This window comes from Dendropsophus ebraccatus, chromosome 5, assembly GCF_027789765.1.
Source record: "Dendropsophus ebraccatus isolate aDenEbr1 chromosome 5, aDenEbr1.pat, whole genome shotgun sequence".
In the NCBI taxonomy this organism is placed as follows: domain Eukaryota; kingdom Metazoa; phylum Chordata; class Amphibia; order Anura; family Hylidae; genus Dendropsophus; species Dendropsophus ebraccatus.
This window is the reverse complement of record NC_091458.1, coordinates 93,321,555-93,339,916: the sequence shown is the minus strand read 5'-3', so window position 1 is coordinate 93,339,916 and position 18,362 is coordinate 93,321,555. Positions and strand designations below refer to the sequence as shown.

At 45.5% G+C, this 18,362-nt stretch overlaps 2 protein-coding genes across 4 annotated transcripts in view; both read right to left on the bottom strand.

The window, feature by feature from the left end:
• Positions 1 to 1,019: 1,019 nt before the first annotated feature.
• TEX30 (testis expressed 30) lies at positions 1,020 to 9,950 on the bottom strand. 2 transcript variants are annotated; one of them, XM_069970748.1, is made up of 5 exons: positions 9,883 to 9,950; positions 6,683 to 6,919; positions 5,585 to 5,636; positions 4,940 to 5,142; positions 1,020 to 1,708 (listed from the first exon to the last, which is right to left on the bottom strand). In XM_069970748.1, the coding sequence occupies exons 2-5, from the start codon at positions 6,803 to 6,805 to the stop codon at positions 1,544 to 1,546; spliced, it is 543 nt and encodes a 180-aa protein (XP_069826849.1). In that variant the 5' UTR covers positions 6,806 to 6,919; positions 9,883 to 9,950; the 3' UTR covers positions 1,020 to 1,543. The 2 variants fall into 2 exon arrangements, with proteins under 2 accessions (XP_069826849.1, XP_069826848.1); XM_069970747.1 differs by lacking the exon at positions 9,883 to 9,950 and adding an exon at positions 9,613 to 9,856.
• Positions 9,951 to 13,256: 3,306 nt separating this feature from the next.
• Positions 13,257 to 18,362, bottom strand: part of POGLUT2 (protein O-glucosyltransferase 2) — a 64,687-nt gene continuing 59,581 nt past the window's right edge. For both annotated transcript variants that reach the window (XM_069970736.1, XM_069970737.1), the window contains 2 exons: positions 17,449 to 17,553; positions 13,257 to 13,480 (listed from right to left, as the gene is read on the bottom strand). In XM_069970736.1, coding sequence (XP_069826837.1) covers positions 13,463 to 13,480; positions 17,449 to 17,553 — 123 coding nt within the window. In that variant the 3' untranslated portion in view covers positions 13,257 to 13,462. The remainder of the gene's footprint in view (positions 13,481 to 17,448; positions 17,554 to 18,362) is intronic.

The window sequence follows — 18,362 nt, the reverse complement described above, 5'->3', positions numbered from 1 at the left end:
AGGAACAAAGTATCATCCAGATCGACGCAGCAGGGAGAAGCAAGTAAATATTTTAATTTTTTTTTTTTAATTACACGTGGTAAAGAATTCTTTGTCAACACAAAAATGTAACAGTGTCAAGAACAACAATGTAAAGAAATGTATTAAGAGAACATGTAGAAAATGTTATATTTGAACATATACAAATGTGGCCACATTCACCAAATCACAAAGAATCGTTTACTACATTATGACAGTGAGAGATACGTCTGGAGCAAATCACCAGCACTTTTATAGACAACGCTACGCTAATCCCAGGCAGCAGTTCACCATTTGCGCAACACAGAATGAGGCTACTTGTCTCCCCTTTGCAGATGGGAGAATGAGTGTGCGCCGCAATGGACAGCATTGTTTTATTGCATATTATTTTGTTTATGTAAGATATACCATTTTTAGAACAGAAGTTTTTTTACATTGAATAAATATCCTTTTATGAGTTACATATACTCAAGCTTTTAACATATTGTTAAAATATCTGTCCATCTGCATATGATGTCTTGAGGACTGCTGATTTTCAGTACTTATATCTATCTATTTCCACATCCCTCATAGTTATTACATTATATGACAAGTCATTCTGGGTGTGGACAAGTAGAACTGTGTCTGAAGAACATAGGTCAATGTACATCTTTGAGATGTGGCACTATTTACAGTATATCGCATGTGTATTAGTACAGTACCAACCCCTACAAATTACATCATTTCAGTATTGCAATATTGCATAACCAGTACCAAAAAGAAGCTTTTTCATTTAGGGTCCTGCCAAAGGTAGGACCATGGGTAACTTTACTTGAGATGATTTACAGTACAAACAAAGCAAATAGCTCCGTTAGCTCGGCCATCTGCTAGTCAGTTGGCTGCCCTTGAAGTCCATGCTGCTCTGCCTTGGGTGCCTGGAAAAGCTGGACCAGTCCTGGGAGAAGATTCCCAGGACTGGATCCAGCTTTTCCAGGCACCAAGGGTGGAGCACTAGGGGAGCATCCGGCTGATAAGCAGATTGCCAAGCTGACAAATGGTCTATTTACACAGAAAGATTATCTGACAGATTATCTGCCAAAGATTTGAAGCCAAAGCCAGGAATGGATTTGAAAAGAGGAAACATCTCAGGTTTTCATTTATGACCTGATCTCTTTATAGTCGGTTTCTGGCTTTGGCTTCAAATCTTTGGCAGATAATCCGTCACATTATCTCTCTGTGTAAATGGACCCTAAGCAATTTGCTTCGAAAACCAAAATATTACCAATGCGTATGAAAAGAACACAAGCCTACTAGCCAATGGGGTTCACCAATACAGGACTTCATACAGCAGCTCAGATTGAAAACTTTAGCAGTATAACCATATAGGTGTTCTGAAATAGGACACTGGGTTTAATCAGATCATAAATAGATGTAAAACCAATTACTTCAGCATCAGCCTTTAGCACTTATTGCCAATACCAGTTATGTACAATGTCAATGTCATTTACAGTGTGAAAGCCTTTAAAGGTTTATATTGATCAGATGATTACAGTTTTAACATTTGATCAATCCACAAAAAAGTCTGTTCATTAATTTCTGGCAATACATCTTCCAATGATTTCCCCTTGACTGTCAGTCCATGATTTGCATTTTCAACCCAATGGATCTTTACTGGAGCTTTGATTTTACGAATTACATTTGTCATCAAGGTCTAAAAAAGGATTGAGATTAAAGATATAAAATGTGACTTAATGTATGTTCCTGAGATGCCATAGTTCTAGTAAAAGAAATAATTAAACAATGTACAGTGTGAACATGCCTTGGTTTACACACACCAATTTTTAATCAGATCAGTATGTAGAATCAGTCAAGTCTTTTAATAAAATGGAAAACACTAAGAAAATTGAGGAATTTTTCAGAAAAATGCTGTGTGTAAAATCATCCTTGTATGTTCTCATGCTAAATAAAAACAAGGGGAGGAGGGGTTTATCATAGTAGGTTTAAAGCCTCATTCACACATCAGCATTTCTGTCTGTAAATGACCTATACATTTCAATGGCCCTGTTCACGCGTTTGTACCATACCCTTGACGCGTTTGTACCATACCCTTGATCCATATCGCAGAAAAAAGGACAGGTCCTAGTGCGGATTTGCAATTACGACACAGATCACTATCTTAATTGCAGTGGTCCGTGCAATTATGGACCACACTGCGGACGTGTGAATGCGGCCTAAAGGTGTTTTATTTATGTGTTTTTATTTATAAGGGTGCCTTCACACCTACCGGATCCACAGCGGATCTCACTTCTGCGAATTCGGAGCGAGATCCACTGCGGATCCGGTACCATTCACCCTAATGATAGCACATACCCGCAGTGGGATTGACATCCCGCTGTGAGTATGAGCTTTAACACCCTGATGCCCGCAGCCCCGCCGTATCCCCGCCTCCTGCAGCTCCGCCACTGCCCCCATCAGCCCCGGCGCCCGCATCCCCCATCATCTCTGCAGCCCGCCCGCATCATCCCCGCAGCCGCCGCTGAGAGCATACATTACCTGCTCCTCGGCGCAGCTGCTGGGATGATGCGGGCGGGCTGCGAGGATGATCGTGGATGCGGGCGGCGATCGGGGATGCGTGCGGGCTGCAGGGATGAGGGCGGGCGGCGATCGGGGATGCGTGCGGGCTGCAGGGATGATGGGGGATGCGGGAAGGCGGCGATCGGGGATGCGTGCGGGCTGCAGGGATGATGGGGGATGCGGGCAGGCGGCGATCAGGGATGCGTGCTGGCTGCGGGGATGATGCGGGCTGCGGGCGCCGATTGGGGATGCGGGCGCCGGGGCTGATGGAAGCAGCGGCGGAGCTGCGGCGGGGCTGCGGGCGCCAGGGGGTTAAAGCTCATACTCACAGCGGGATGTCAATCCCGCTGCGGGTATGTACTAGCATTAAGGTGAATGGTACCGGATCCGCAGTGGATCTCGCTCCGAATTCGCAAAAGTGAGATCCGCTGCTGATCCGGTAGGTGTGAAGGCACCCTAAAATGGGAAAAGGGGGGGTGATTTAAAATTTTATTATGGGACCCCTTGACGGCCCAGGGTGCACCTGTACGTTCTGGGTCAGGTAGGGGAGTTCAAAGGGGGGTGAACATGTGGTTCTCGGTTATTAGCGGGCATGGTCTGATCGTGGCGCCCACTAATTAGCCATTTAAATGTAGCTGTCAAAACTGACAGCTGCATTTAAATGGCCCGTGTCCTTCATTTGTGGTGGTCTAGTGGAGGGATCACGGAGGGGCAATCCCACCTTGTTGCCGGGCGAGGGCTCTGGGCTATAATGGTGCTGATCCTGGCTCAGCACTCCATTGCTCTGGGCTCCGGAAGCCTAGAACAATGCATCAGTACAGTGCATATGTACTGCACCGATCTCAATGAGAGATCAGTGTAGTTATAATAGAAGTTCCCTAGGGAACGGCCCAGAGGCTAGGCAACAAGCTGGGATCGCCCCTCCACGATCGCTCCACTAGACCACCACAAAAAGGGCAGGGGTTTGCAAGCTGTTTCTCCACATGCTTTTTATTAAAGAGAACCAATCATTCCATGGTGGAGAGTGAGTTGGCCCCAGTGCCTTACAGCTGATGGCAACAGCTCTCCAATGCAGCCACAATTTCAAAATCTTGATCTTCAATTGTCCATCCCGGCACCCGGTAACTTTTCATGAGAGCAGAGCCACAGTGACATGTAGTCAGGCTGCCTCCGCAAGGCCTCAGCCACTCACACTCAATTGGCAGCCTTAGCACTAGGAACTTAATGCAAAGCCCAGTGCTGAACACTGTAAGCCAAATCACTTTCCCTCAGAGAGGTGATTGGTGTTTGTTTAACTGTGTGAACATAGGTTTTTTGTGACTGGGGAACTCTGGAGTCTGTAGGTACAGAAAGAGGAACTACAGGTTACTGAAATGTGAAGGGCATGCCTTTTCCCTAAAATATTTACATGTATAACTAATTTATTAATAACATATCATAAGAGATGGTATGCTTTAAAGCGTTCCACCGGCGGGCGTGCGTTTCAGTGACGTAGGCCGGGAGGAAGCTGCGTGATTCCTGGCCACTCCTATGACCCGCGTCGCTCCCCGGAAGGAATCCTCACCGGTAATATATACAGTGCGTGAGACAGGAGTTAGATACACCCCTTGATAAAGCGACCTGTACGCGAAACGTGCGTCGGCGTTACTGATGCCAGACACCACGATGGGTAAGCGTCTCATTAGACTATTCTAAGTATTTGCGGGTATGGGCTGACATTGTTTTTAGCCATCCAAGGCTGTGTGGATACACTGCATGGTTATTTGTATATTGACTTAGACGCTTGCATGGCATAGTGGTATATAATAGGACTTTGTTAGACCGAGGTGTTCTGGTCGTCATTTACTATTGGATTCCCTTTTGCACTAAAAAGATTTTTTAATTGATTTTAAATCATGCCAATAAAATTGTTACATTTGAAATGTAGCTTTGTGTTGTGTAATTGTTATTTCATAAAAGCTAATTAATCCCTTATATATTCTTTGGACCTGTTATGTTGTGGTTAATTAACTCTGTGGGGCAGAGACCAATGCTGATGGTGTGTGTCCATTGGAACTATTGTATATAAAATGCTTTAAAGTGTACCTGTCACAAAAAAAAAAAACTTTTGACATATCCAATAGGATGAGCTCCCACTCCACGCCAGTGAGAAAAGAGATGCCCTATAGATTTTTAATATGAGAATGTGTTGTCATGTTGTGAGAGGACTGCGCTAGCACTGCTTCTCACTACTCGTTCTCTCTAACTCGTCAAAAGTTTTTTTTTTCATTTTTATACTGACATTGCCTCTTTAAATAGTTACATAGTCATTTCAGTGATGAAAGCTTTAGAGTCACAAGGCTTACAATATAAACAAAAGCACTCTTACCTTGTCACACATCTCATCTGCTGACCCAGAGATAAACAAGGCTGGTTTGGTTATCATTAACAAATCTTCATCTCGTAGCTTGCTTTTTGCTTTGGGAGGATGCAGGGGATATGACAGACAGATCAGGCCTTGGATGAAGCTGTCATCTTGTTCACAAGCTGTTCTTACTAGAGAGGCAGCAGCACGGGAGCCCATTGATCGTCCTGTGTCACAATGTGAGAATATACTGTTTTACTGCCCAAATGTCAATATATACTGTAGGTTCCTGTATTGTATATGCTAATGCAAGTTTACTTTTACCTACTGTACTCTTATACTTGATTTTCTTATAGTGAAGCTTAAAAATGTAATATGATTTGAAAATAAAGCACAACTAACTAAAAACTCCACAATGTGCTGACTGGGGAATAGTGTCAAGCGATCTGTCCATGATCAGCAACATTATACGATCCATCCTAGAAAGTCCTGGAAAACATTGATACAGCCATAGCCGCAGAAGGAGGCCACATTATCCATTCATTGTGTCATGGTAACAGGTAACTAAGTTGTAGCATTACTACTTTTATTTTAAACCCTTCCCTCCTTGAGAAAATTTAGCATACATGACTTACCACATCAGTTTACAGTATATAAAAATAACCTCACCTGCAAGAAAGACACCGGCAACTTTATATTCTTCATCAGACTTCAGGTAGTTCTACAATGAAAGCAAAAAAAAAAATGTTATTCCACTATTGGAATATAGCACAGCATGTGTATATGCTATATAATGCTTTAGGGTATGTTTATGAGCGACAGATGTTTTGCAGACATTTCTGTGATTGTATTGTTCATGTGAGTTGTGCTCTCAGAAATTCATTTTCTAGACATTCTTGTTTATTCATAAAAAAATGCAATGGCTCCAGGGAACCGTGGTGGACTCCAAAAAAGCCAGAGAGAGAAGAAAAGAGGCAGAACCCCAAGAAGGAGCAGAAAGGGGTAGAGGAGGTATATATATATATATATATATATATATATATATATGATAGATAGATAGATAGATAGATAGATAGATAGATAGATAGATAGAGAGAGAGAGAGAGAGAAAGAGAGAGAGGAGAGATAGGGTAAAAGGAAGGCAGGAGAGCGGACCAGTGCCACTAAGGATAGCTACAAATAGAGAAATAAACTCCCAACATCCGGGAGGTCTACAGTCAATCCCCTATCGGGCTCCATGCTGCTATCATCATGCCCAAGGAACCTCCAAGGTGAAAGATCTCTGTGACAGCATCTAACCCTGTCTAGGTGAATTTCTTATTAAAGTCCAAGATGCAAACATGTGAGATCCTCCATAAGTATCAGATCGTTCACCTTAAAGATCCATAATGACACCAGAAAAAAAGTAGTAGTTTGCTTCCTAAATAATCGAATACAAGCCCTAGCAGCCATGACCAAAACACATAGTAGAGAATTCTTGTACACCGGAGAGACAGTAAGGCGCAGTCTGGACCCAACATTTATCCTTCACTGAAAAACATTAAATTTTTTTTACATTTTAGGTGGAGCATTTACATTTCAGTCCTCTTCTGTTCAGTTGTAAAAAATTCTACTATATGTTACTGTAAAAGTTGGGTGAAACCATTATGTTCATCAATAACATTGTTACGAATGTGCAGATGTCTACATAAAAATTTGTCGAGGCCCTCTTCACACTTCAGTAAAATCTGTCTGTTTTTCTTATCAGGAATTCCTGTACATACATACCAGTACTGCGCTGTAAGCTTTTGTTCTGTATACTAAATTGAGCCCTTTACAGGTGAATCTTAGACAGAGTAGTCCGTGAGAAGCCAAGTAATTTGCCAAGGACACCAATTGTGGAAAATTCATGTCACCTCCAGCACCATGTGTCAAAATAACTCCATATCTAACTCCACTGTAGTTTCTTGGAAGACAGAGCACTGCGTCCAGGTATTTCTCACCAAACGGTATTGTAATCTTTTCCTGAAAAAAACAAATTTAACACTTCCTAAAGGTGCGTTCACACGTAACGAATCTGCTGCGGATCCCTGCCCTGTACACATATGGGCAGACAAACTCACAGTGGGATGCACATCCCGCTGTATGTCCACAGCCCGCCCCGCTCAGCCATTCAGTGCGCTGTGGCGGGGCAGAGCACTGATTGGTCGAGCGGAACGTGTCGGGAGCCCCGAAGCAAGCCGGAGCGGGGACCAGGTGATCCATACGCTTCGGCAGCAGGGGGTTAACGTAGCGAGCTGTGGACATACTCATGAGTTTGTCTGCCCATATGTGTACAGGGCAGGGATCCAAAGTGGATCCGTTACGTGTGAACGCACCCTAAAGAGGAATGTTCACATGACAGTGACCCAGCACTATACAAGTCCATCAGGTACATTGCTTTAGTTTTGATATGAATAGCACCATGATGGTGCTGTGACTAGGGCTTTAAAGTTAATCTCTTGGCTATCTACGACGTATAGCCCCTTCAAGACGCTTGTGGCTTTTCCTTTATGAAAAATATCAGGCACATAACATGAAAAATGCATTTTCAAAGGCTTTAATGGTCTTGCTGTATCACTGTGCATTGACACCAGCCCTGTGTGACATAGGGTATCTGTGATTTAGTACAGTGAGTTGGCAACATGCATAGCAACCCAATAAGCCAAGGATATTGTTGGACCTGACTGTCCATCAGAATGGACAAAGGCTGGACAACCAGATAAAGCCTCCGGCACAGGAGAAAAACGGATCTTTAGGGTATATTCACACAGACGGGCTCGCTGCGAGCCCGGCAGGTCCCATACACTACATACTTGCTGCGGTCTAAACGACCGCAGCGAGTATGTAATTCTGCCGCCCTTAATCCCTTCTGCTCCCGGCCGGCTCCCCCGCTGTAAGCATACATTACCTGTCCTTGCTGCACGGGGTCCCGGCGTCCTGCTCTCCCGTCCGGCCAATTAGTGTGTTGCCCAGCCCAGCCACTGATTGGCCGGACGGGAGAGCAGGACGCCGGGACCCCGTGCAGCAAGGACAGGTAAAGTATGCTTACAGCGGGGGAGCCGGGCGGGAGCAGAAGGGGTTAAGGGCGGCAGAATTACATACTCGCTGCGGTCGTTTAGACCGCAGCAAGTATGTAGTGTATGGGAACTGCCAGGACCTGCCGGGCTCGCAGCGAGAATCTCGCTTCGAGCCCGTTCGTGTGAATATACCCTTAAACTGATCCCATTCATTTCAATAAGACAGTTTAGAGCATCTGGCATGTTAGCCTATGTTCAAATCTTGTTTTTTGTCCTCACGCCGGGCTACACGTCAGGAATCAGTGCAAAAAGGATGCGACATGCAGCGCGGCAGGCGGCCACATTGACTTAAATGAGCAGGACGGAGTCTTTATGTGACTGTGTTCTGCTCACTTGCAGGACGTACACAGCTTTTGTGCAGGACTCATAAAGCATTCTATGGGCCGGCGCATTCCGCTTTCCGCCGAAAGAAGTGACATGTCACCAAACGGTATTGGTCGACCACGCTTTTGAGTCCTGCACAAAAGCCGTGTACGTCCCGCAAATGAGCAGAACACAGTCACAAAATGACTCCGTCCTGCTCATTTAAGTCAATGTGGCCATCGGCCGCACGCCGGGCTGCAGGTCAGCATCCTTTTTGCACTGATTCCTGACGTGCAGCCAGACGTGAGTACAAAAAACGAGATGTGAACATACCCTTAATAGTGCCACAGGACGCGCCAGATGATCAGAACGCTGCTTGCTGTGTTCTGCCATATGGCCTTTATGTTTAATGTAAAAAAAGGATAAGACAACTGACAACAACTGATGTATTTCTGCCATCAGTTGTCAAAAAAGAAGGACGCCGGACCGCCAGATATATGTAAATCCAGCCTCAAAATATTTAAATATTAGTAAGGCTGGATGGTAAACTGTTAAAAAAAAAAAAAAAACTACTAACCGACCTAATCTTAGACAGTTTTTTTTTTTTTTTTGTTTTTTTTTAAGTTTTCCTTCTCCCCCCGCCTCGCTGCAGCACACAGAAACCGCGGGGAGCATGAGACTCCTGCATCCTCTTATGGCTGGCAGGCAGCTTCATTCTAGACATACCCTTATAGCAAGTCTGGTGTGTCAGGGAGGGCCACAAACCTCCTATAAAAGGGGTATTCTTAGTTAAAATAACTGAAAATACGGCTATATATGTCAGTGCTGGGATCTCTGCAATCTCCACAATGGAGCACAAAGTGTTTGTTTTCAATGAAGCAGCGAGTCAAGCAGGCACGCCCTCCCTCCAGCTCTGGTGTATGAAGAAGACATGCAGGCAGCCAGGGGCGTAGGTAGGATTCATGGGGCCCCATAAATCCTGTACGCCCGATCCCCTTCATGCAGGGGCCCCATAGCAGTCGCCTTCCCTGCCTTCACTGTAGCTACGCCACTGCAGGCAGCTCCACACAGGAGACATGACACCATCAGACGTGCTCACACTGCAGCCACATATACACGGCAGGGATGAGAGCACTGGTCACAGTGCAGTGATGGTTACACTAGTGTCACAACAGTGTGGTACATAGACTACAGTCACACAATACAATGTGACTACACCGCATTCCCGTGCAGTGTTCACACTGTAGCCTGCACCCCGCGTTATTATCCTCTGAGGATGACCAGCTCCGCATGTACCTCGGTGTAGGAGCCCATAGCCTCCACTACCCGCTGCCCCCACACACCGCTGGCGGAGAGTAGACGCGGGAAGGGAGAGGCTACACATTGTTTCCGGTGATGGCGTCATCCCCTCACACAGTATACTGCTGACTGTATGGACGTGTCGTCTCCGTGCTGTACTATCCCGACCTAGAGGCGTTGGGGTGACAGTCCCTATCCTGACCGGCAGAGGGCGCCCTGAGAGGCTGTCCTCCTGTGCACGGGGGCTTCCCAGGTCTTATCACTTACTATTGTGATGTACACCGGCAGCGTCACATTACATAGTGGGTTACACAGAAATCCTGTGACACAGTACAGTACTGTATATGCGAGTAGGGTTTAGCAATCTGCAGCAGGTCATAGAAGTGCAGTGGGTTTCCCTCTCTCATGTGGAAATGGGGCTAGTTTTCACAGCCTGTATCCTATGTAAGGGTGCATGCACACTACGAAATTCCTACGTATGACCCGCAGCGGATTCCGTCGCTCGCACGTGGCAGCGCGCATCTCTGCCCGTGCCATAGACACTTCTATGCACGGGCGGATTATGCATTCCGCCGAAAGAATTGACATGTCACTTCTTTTTGCGGAATGCGTAATCCACCTGTGCATAGAATAGTGTCTATGGCACAGGCGGAAATTCACGCCGCTGTGTGCGGGGACGAGCGACGGAATACGCCGCGTGTTATACGCGGCAATTCCGTAGTATGCATGGACCCTAGGGGTGGGTTCATACTGAGGAATTCTCGCGGATAATATATGCAGAATTCCGCTGTCTGTCCGCACGCACGGCCGCGCACCTTTCCGCCGGCTCCATAGACACCATTCTATAGGCGGGCATATTCTGTTATCCGCCAAAAGAAGTGACATGTCACTTCTTTCAGCGGATAGTGGAATACGCCGGCCCATAGAATGGTGTCTTTGGAGCCGACGGAATTCCGCTGATATCCGCGAGAATTCCTCAGTATGAACCCACCCTAAGGGTGCATGCACACTATGGAATACGCGTGTAAAGGCCACTGCGGATTCCATTGCTGGCCCCTGCTCGCGCTAGCATGCATCTCCGCCCATGCCATAAACATCATCTTATGGCCAGGCCAATTCTGCCGAAAGAATTGACACACACAGATGGAGATGCACACCCCCGCGAGCAGGGGCCAGCGACGGAATCCGCATATTCCGTAGTGTGCATACACCCTAAGGGAATGTACACACTACAGAACCCGGGTGGATCACCCTCCGTGGATTCCGCAGCTCATCCCCACTCGTGGTCACACACATCTCCGCCTGTGCCATAGAATCCATATAGAATACAGTCTGTGGCACAGGCGGAGATGCAAGCGGGGGCAAGCTGCGGAATCCGCGGCAGTTAATCCGCTTGGTTCCGTAGTGTGCACATACTCCAAGGCAAGGGCTACAAGGTGATTTTGGTAGTGACAAGATCGTACAACCTAAAATTGTAACACTGCACTGTATTGCATTGCGTTGAACTCGTACCAGAATTAGTCTGCACTGCTCAGTCATTACCTCCGCACCACCAGACTTCACCAAATCCAGCTAAACAGGTATCTCCCCATCTCACTGTCATCATTTAGGCAAGTTTCTTTTCCAAATCGCACCACACTTATCGTGGGCGAATAAACTCTCACTCTGTTGCTATGTCAGTGATGCAGCGTACAAGGCTCACAGCTGATGTACCATCGGCCTCAGATGCCCAGACATGTCGCGCTCCCACGACTGCATCGGGCTGGTCATAGCTAAGGTTAGTGCGTTATAACTGACAAGTGGCCACAAATGCAAACTGACAGTCACAATCCATCCTGAGGGTCCACTCGCACCTACAGCATTTTCAGCTGCATGTTTTTCGGCTTCAAACGTGCTACAAACGGCAAAACGCACAGCATTGAATCCATGCAGCTAAACACTGGGGAAGATTTATCAAACATGGTGTAAAGTGAAACTGGCTCAGTTGCCCCTAGCAACCAATCAGCTTTCACCTTTCATTTTCCAAAAAGTTTGTGCAGAATGTAAGTGGAATCTGATTGGGTGCTAGGGGCAACTGAGCCAGTTTCACTTTACACCATGTTTGATAAACCTCCCCCATTGTTCATGTGAATGCACCCCCAATGAATTATTAGCAGCGCTTGGGTTTTGGTCCTGGCTACTTGTGATTTGTAGTACAAACCCATTTACTTTGCTTAGCCACAACGCAGCACAAGCCATGCAGAGCAACACAATAATCTTTAGTAGTACAAAGTTGGGTTTGCGATATTAAAGGGCTCTGTGGGTGTAGTATATGTCAGCTTACTGGCAGAAATACCACAGAGTAACCACTCGCCTATGGAGTTCAATGAACTGGGTGCAGCCTACAAGTGACGACATTTAGTTCCTTCTCAAACAGGCATTTCAGCGCTAAAAGACGGCCATCTGTTGGTAATGAGTCTGACGGCCACAAATAATGATCATGAATTTTACCCGCTGCTGTCATTACCAATAGAACTGCCGTTTTTTGGTGCTAAAATGCCTGCCGTCCAGAAAGACAGTGGTCATTGTCCCATTGTTGGAACACAGCCTCATAATGTAGGGTTTGTTAATGTAAAATGTAAAGCCAGTTTGTTTTCAGCAAAAGAACAGGTACTGCACGTGACCTGTGGCTCTATTCATCCCTATTGAGCTGCCAGAAAGAGCTGAGTGCTCCTACTGAGATGCAGTGATGCCCAGTAAGATCTGTCATTTGCCTGAGGACATCTGTTAAAAATCTACTTTGCTGCATTTTATTTCAAAAGTGCTTTTGAAACACTTTTGATAGAAACAGACAACTGACTGTCAGACACTTTAAAAAATACATGATGCTGACACTTGTATCACCAACATGATAAATACTGTATTTGTCCATTTTTATTAGAAATATTAATAGGAATACTGGCAGAAATACAGTCATATGACCAAACAATCAGCATTATTATATCATCAATATCATTAGAAATGTATAATATTTCTTTAAGTGTAAAGTTAAACAAGACGATTTATTTATTTATTTAAAAGACTTATAGCAATGGAACAGAATATCATTAAAGCGTAACTGTCATTTCAGGGCCATTTTTCTAAAAACATTAAATATCAACAGTACAAGCGATTTTAAGAAACTCTGTAATAGGTTTTATGTACTAAAAGAGTTTCCTTCTGTAGTGAAAAAGCAATCTCCCAGCCTCCCCCCTCCCTGCAGATGAAGCAGGATTTCTGTCTCCATTATGTGGCTATGGAGAGGGGAGGGGCTGTTAGGAGTGACTGAGCACGGAGCAGTCCAGCACAGCACAACACCCTGCAATCTTCTCTCAGTAAGTTCATAGATAAGCACTGACCTTTCTGAAACCTGAATCCAGGGTCTTAGGTGCCCAGAGAGTCTACAGACAGCTGACCTTCATGTCACCTCTTCCTGCTCCCTCATCTCCCTCAGCCCCTCCCCCCTTCATAGGCTTACAATGGAGAGAGCAGAACCCGTCTTCACTGGCTTCTCTGTAATGAAGACGTGTTTGCCTGATAATGCACAGATAAGAAGTCAGGGGGAGGCTGGGTGATTGCTTCTTGAGTACAGAAGGAGGCTTTTTTGGCTGATGAAACCTATTACAGAATTTCTTAAAATCGCTTATACTACTGATTTCTGCAATAAAAAAAAACATGACAGTTACGCTTTAAGCATTGTGCAAGACATCTGTACTGACTGTAACAAACGTATCAAAATAATATAATATAATAATTGCACATAAATCCCAAAAACTCCATTTTGTGCTTTGTGTAATATAAAATATGGCATCTTAAACCTCTGTTAATGTCAAAGTTCATCCTTGACCTGCAAAGATAAAAACGACAAAAGTTTGAATCTAGACGTGCACAGCAATAATTGTTACACTTTCTAACCACTTTTATATTGGTGCTTTACCCAGGGTTACCCAGGACTAGAAAACCATAGCTGCTTTCTTGCAAAAACAGCACCACCTCTGTCCCTGGGCTGTGTGTGGTATTACAATTCAGCTTAATTCACTTCAATGCAACAGACCCAAACTGAGGACAAGAGTGGTGCTATTTATGGAAAAAAGTGGCCATGTTGCCCAATTTTTGATAGTCCCTGCACAATTTTAATTAATTTGGATCACAGAAGTCGCTCGTACAGCAAAAGGCATAATATATAGACAAACACATTTAGAACTACTCTGATAAATTCCGCCCACAGTGAGGGCCATCTACCGAGTGGTAAGCCAGTAAGTAACTGCAGTGTAAAGTTTTGTTCACATCTATGTCAGAGCCTCTCTTAAGGCCCTATTACACGGGATCATTATCATGTGGAAAATTGTTATATCATTTAAATTTAAATGATAATCGTTCTGTGTAATTGCAGGCAACGATAGAAAAATAGGTCAAGTGTTGTTGATCATCGATTTAGATCTGACCCTACAATCACTGTTAATCGTTCGCTGTAATTCCACATTCATTCACTGTAGTTCCACATTTGTTCACTAATCGTTCAGTGTAAGGGTGGGTTTATACTATGGAATTATCGCGGACAATGTCTGCGGAATTCCGTAGTGTGTCCGCGCGCACGGGCACGCGCCTTTCCACTGACTCCATAGACACCATTCTATGAGCCGGCGTATTCCGCTATCATGTCACTTCTTTCGGCGGATAGCGGAATAGGCCGGCCCATAGAATGGTGTCTATGGAGCCGGCGGAAAGGTGCGCGCGGAGACACTACGGAGTTCCGCGGACGTTGTCCGCGATAATTCCATGGTATGAACCCACCCTAATGATGCCTTTATACAGGTAGATTTATCTGTCAGATTTTTGAAGCCAAAGCCAGGAACAGACCATAAACAGGGAACGGGTCATAAAGGAAAGACTGAGATTTCTCCCTTTTTTAAATCCATTCCAGGGTTTGGCTTCCAAAATCTGTCAGATAAATCTGCCTGTGTAAACGCACCATTATTGCACATTGTTCCTTCTTTTGCTAGAATCAGGTGGAGTAAACGATCATAGTAACAATCGTAACTAACGACTATCGTTCTGTGCAATATGGTAAACTATTTCAGATTAACGATAAACAATCTTGTTTGCAATCTTTTTTTCGTTAATCGTTTAAAATTGCTTCTTCTAATAGGACCCTTACCGTTATGTTTCCTACCAAAACAATGCTTAACTCTGTAACCCGACAGGCCCTATTATATGGAAGTGGCAGGTACAGAGTGCCTGTGGTGTCTATTGTGCAACAAGTCTAGCTGAACATTTTAGCTTTTGTAATAAACAGAATCCACAATGAAAATGTGAACAGAGCCTAATGTGTGGTATTCTTAAAAACAGCACACATCAATGGAGGATGGCAGTACAGCTACTGATCTAAGCAGATTGCACCTAACATAATTCACTACTGATTTTGTGCACAACTGTGTAGTAAGAAGCTTCTGTAAGGCCTCATTCACACCACATTTTGGGGGTTTATCACTGTTATATGTTAGGATACCTTGTGTACTATGTACATGTATACTGCAGAATACTGTGTTTCTCCAAAAATGAGACGGTCTTTTTTTTTTTCCTCTGAAAAGGGCTAGGGCTTATTTTCTGGGTAAGGACACATAGTATGTCCCCTCTATAGTTGGTCCATGCAATGTACCTCACTGTGCATCTCTTGCAGCTTGTGTTGAGCAGGTGGGGGCAGAGAATAACAAGTCTGGCACTAGTTTTCTGATGCTCAGCCACCCAGCGCAGGGCCGTCTTATCCATTGGGCAGGGTAGGCGGCTGCCCGGGGGCCCTTGCGTCCTAGGGGGCCCCTGCCCTCTGTGACCTGTATTTTTAGCTTTATAAGACGCACTTATAAAACTAAGTGCGTCCTATAAAGCGAAGACGGCTCCCAAGCAGTGCCGAGCGCCGCAAGGAAGCCGTCCCGCCCGCCCCCTCTATTGCCGCTCACTATGCATATGCATAGTGAGCGGCCCTGAGCCACCCCCTCCGCCTGCCCCTTCTATCGCTTCTCAGCTGACAGCCGATCAGAAGCCCAGGAAAGTGCAATGAGTAGCACTTTCCTGGGCTTCTGATCGACTCAGCTAAGCGGCGATAGAAGGGGCGGGCGGTCCCGGAACTCACCCGTCCGGCGGCCCCAGCAGCTCCTGTCCCGTCAGCGCGCACTCCCGACATCCTCCGGCACAGGCAGCGGGGTACAGAGACGCTGCCTGTGTCCTGGATGTGTCGTGCAGCCGGACACTTCCGGCACAGGCAGTCTCTCTGTACCACGCTGCCTGTGCCGGAGGATGTCGGGAGTGCGCGCTGCCGGGAGACATCAGCTGCTGGGGCTGCCGGACAGGTGAGTAACTGGTTTGTTGTTTTGAAGGGCACTGGCTACTATGGGGGCACTGGCTACTATGGGGGGCACTGGCAACTATGGGGGGCACTGGCTACTTTGGGGGCACTGGCTACTATGGGGGCACTGGCTACTATGGGGGGCACTGGCTACTATGGGGGGCACTGGCTACTATGGGGGGCACTGGCTACTATGGGGGGCACTGGCAACTATGGGGGGCACTGGCTACTATGGGGGCACTGGCTACTATGGGGGGCACTGGCTACTATGGGGGGCACTGGCTACTTTGGGGGCACTGGCTACTATGGGGGGCACTGGCTACTGTGGGGGGCACTGGCTACTATGGGGGGCACTGGCTACTATGGGGGCACTGGCTACTATGGGGAGTACTGGCTACTATGGGGGGCACTGACTACTATGGGGGGCACTGGCTACTATGGGGGACAGTGGCTACTATGGGGGGCACTGGCTACTGTGGGGGGCACTGGCTACTATAGGGGCACTGGCTACTATGGGGGGCACTGACTACTATGGGGGGCACTGGCTACTATGGGGGACAGTGGCTACTATGGGGGGCACTGGCTACTGTGGGGGGCACTGGCTACTATAGGGGCACTGGCTACTATGGGGGGCACTGGCTACTATGGGGGGCACTGGCTACTATGGGGGCACTGGCTACTATGGGGGGCACTGGCTACTATGGGGGGCACTGGCTACTATGTGGGCACTGGCTACTATGTGGGCACTGGCTACTATGGGGGGATTGGCTACTATGGGGGGCACTATATGGGGGGATTGGCTACTATGGGGGGATTGGCTACTATGGGGGGCACTATATGCAAAGATGTGGGGGATTTGATGGTGGCGGTTGTGGGGGGCCAATTCGCACCTCTGCCCAGGGGCCCATAATGCTGTTAAGACGGCCCTGACCCAGAGTCAGGGATATGGCCATCTGACTGTAACTAGGAATTATTTTTGAAGTAGGGCTTATATTTTAAGCCTACTCCAGAAAGCCTGCAAAATGAAACTAGGTCTTATTTTCGGCGTAGGTCTTTTTTTTGGGAGAAACACAGTACCTATGCCACAACCACAAGCTTTACTAGACCAAACATAGTCTACTGATGGCTACATTCAGTCTGTTTAATAAACATATACATTCTGCTTGTGAAACACACACTACAGTTGATCCATGGCTGGTATAGGTATTGTAACATATACACGTAATGGTGCCCTAAAACATAATATTGTCCCAGGTATCAAAGTGTGTAAAATAGAAACTGGTGTAAACAGCCCACAGCAACCAATCACAGCTCAGTTTTCAGCTCTGAGTAAAATGAAAGCTGCTGTGATTGGTTCTTGTTGTGGCCAGCTTACACCACTTTCAATTAATATTGTAATAATACTAAATATAATTTTAAAAACAGATCAGTCTGTGACATTGGATGGACTAGCTTAATTATTTTCTTCTCACCTTATTCCTTTGACATTCACAGGGGAAGAAATTATCTGAAGTATTCTCCACCTTTTCCATCCCATCTCTTATTTTTGGTTTACTCACCTGCAGTTTTGCATAAGCCTAAATAAAGTAAATAATAATGGAATCACTATGTTTCCAGACCACTGTATCTAAAATTTTAAACAAGATTAAGGGTGTTTTATTTCACATGGGACTATTCCAAGCCACATGTTTAATCGATTCAAAGACTTTTGTTTGTTTAACGGTAAATAAATGGACTATGTTCACACAACGTAAAAATAAAATGAATTAATAGGCAGACTTGTTTTGAAGGCATCCCATATATAGATATGGCGTATAATCACCAGTGGCAGACATGGTGTAGACACAGTTCTGGGAATTTTCAGCTGGGATGTGTTCATCAATACAGTAAAAGTGTAAGAATGTAATGGTACACCACAAAATCTGTAACTCCTAAAAATAAAAGTTAAACAAATGCACTGCCCAGGTTTAATACAATTGGGCATTTCGCCTATTTTTGGCCTTGATTTCAAGCACAATCAGCCCTGCCTCTGTATTTCATGGCCTGGTGTTGTAAAAGTGAAGGTTAAGCCAATAAACGGAGGATGTTAAATATTAAATCGTTTCAAGGTAATGGATTTTACAACATATATCATAAAAAAACTAAAAGGAATATTAACACTGTTGTTAAGTAGTAACAGTGAGCTTAGTCAGCAGAAATATTAGTAGAATTCTTAATGTCCAACCTTAAACATTAATGGCAAGGCATCTAATTTACACAACCAATGCCTCATAATGATATTACATTTTAGAGGAAGACTAGTCTGGGGTATTATGGTCTCAGGATTTGAGGAGGGACAACATGTTTGGGAGCTTTGCTTTTAACATAAGGAGGTACTGTAAAAGTG

Coding starts and splice junctions, on each gene's coding strand:
- TEX30 (XM_069970747.1), bottom strand. Junction 5,637..6,682: donor AAGCTTACAGCGCAGTACTG/GTATGTATGTAC, acceptor CTTTCATTGTAG/AACTACCTGAAGTCTGATGA. Junction 5,143..5,584: donor TGCCGGTGTCTTTCTTGCAG/GTGAGGTTATTT, acceptor ATTGTGACACAG/GACGATCAATGGGCTCCCGT.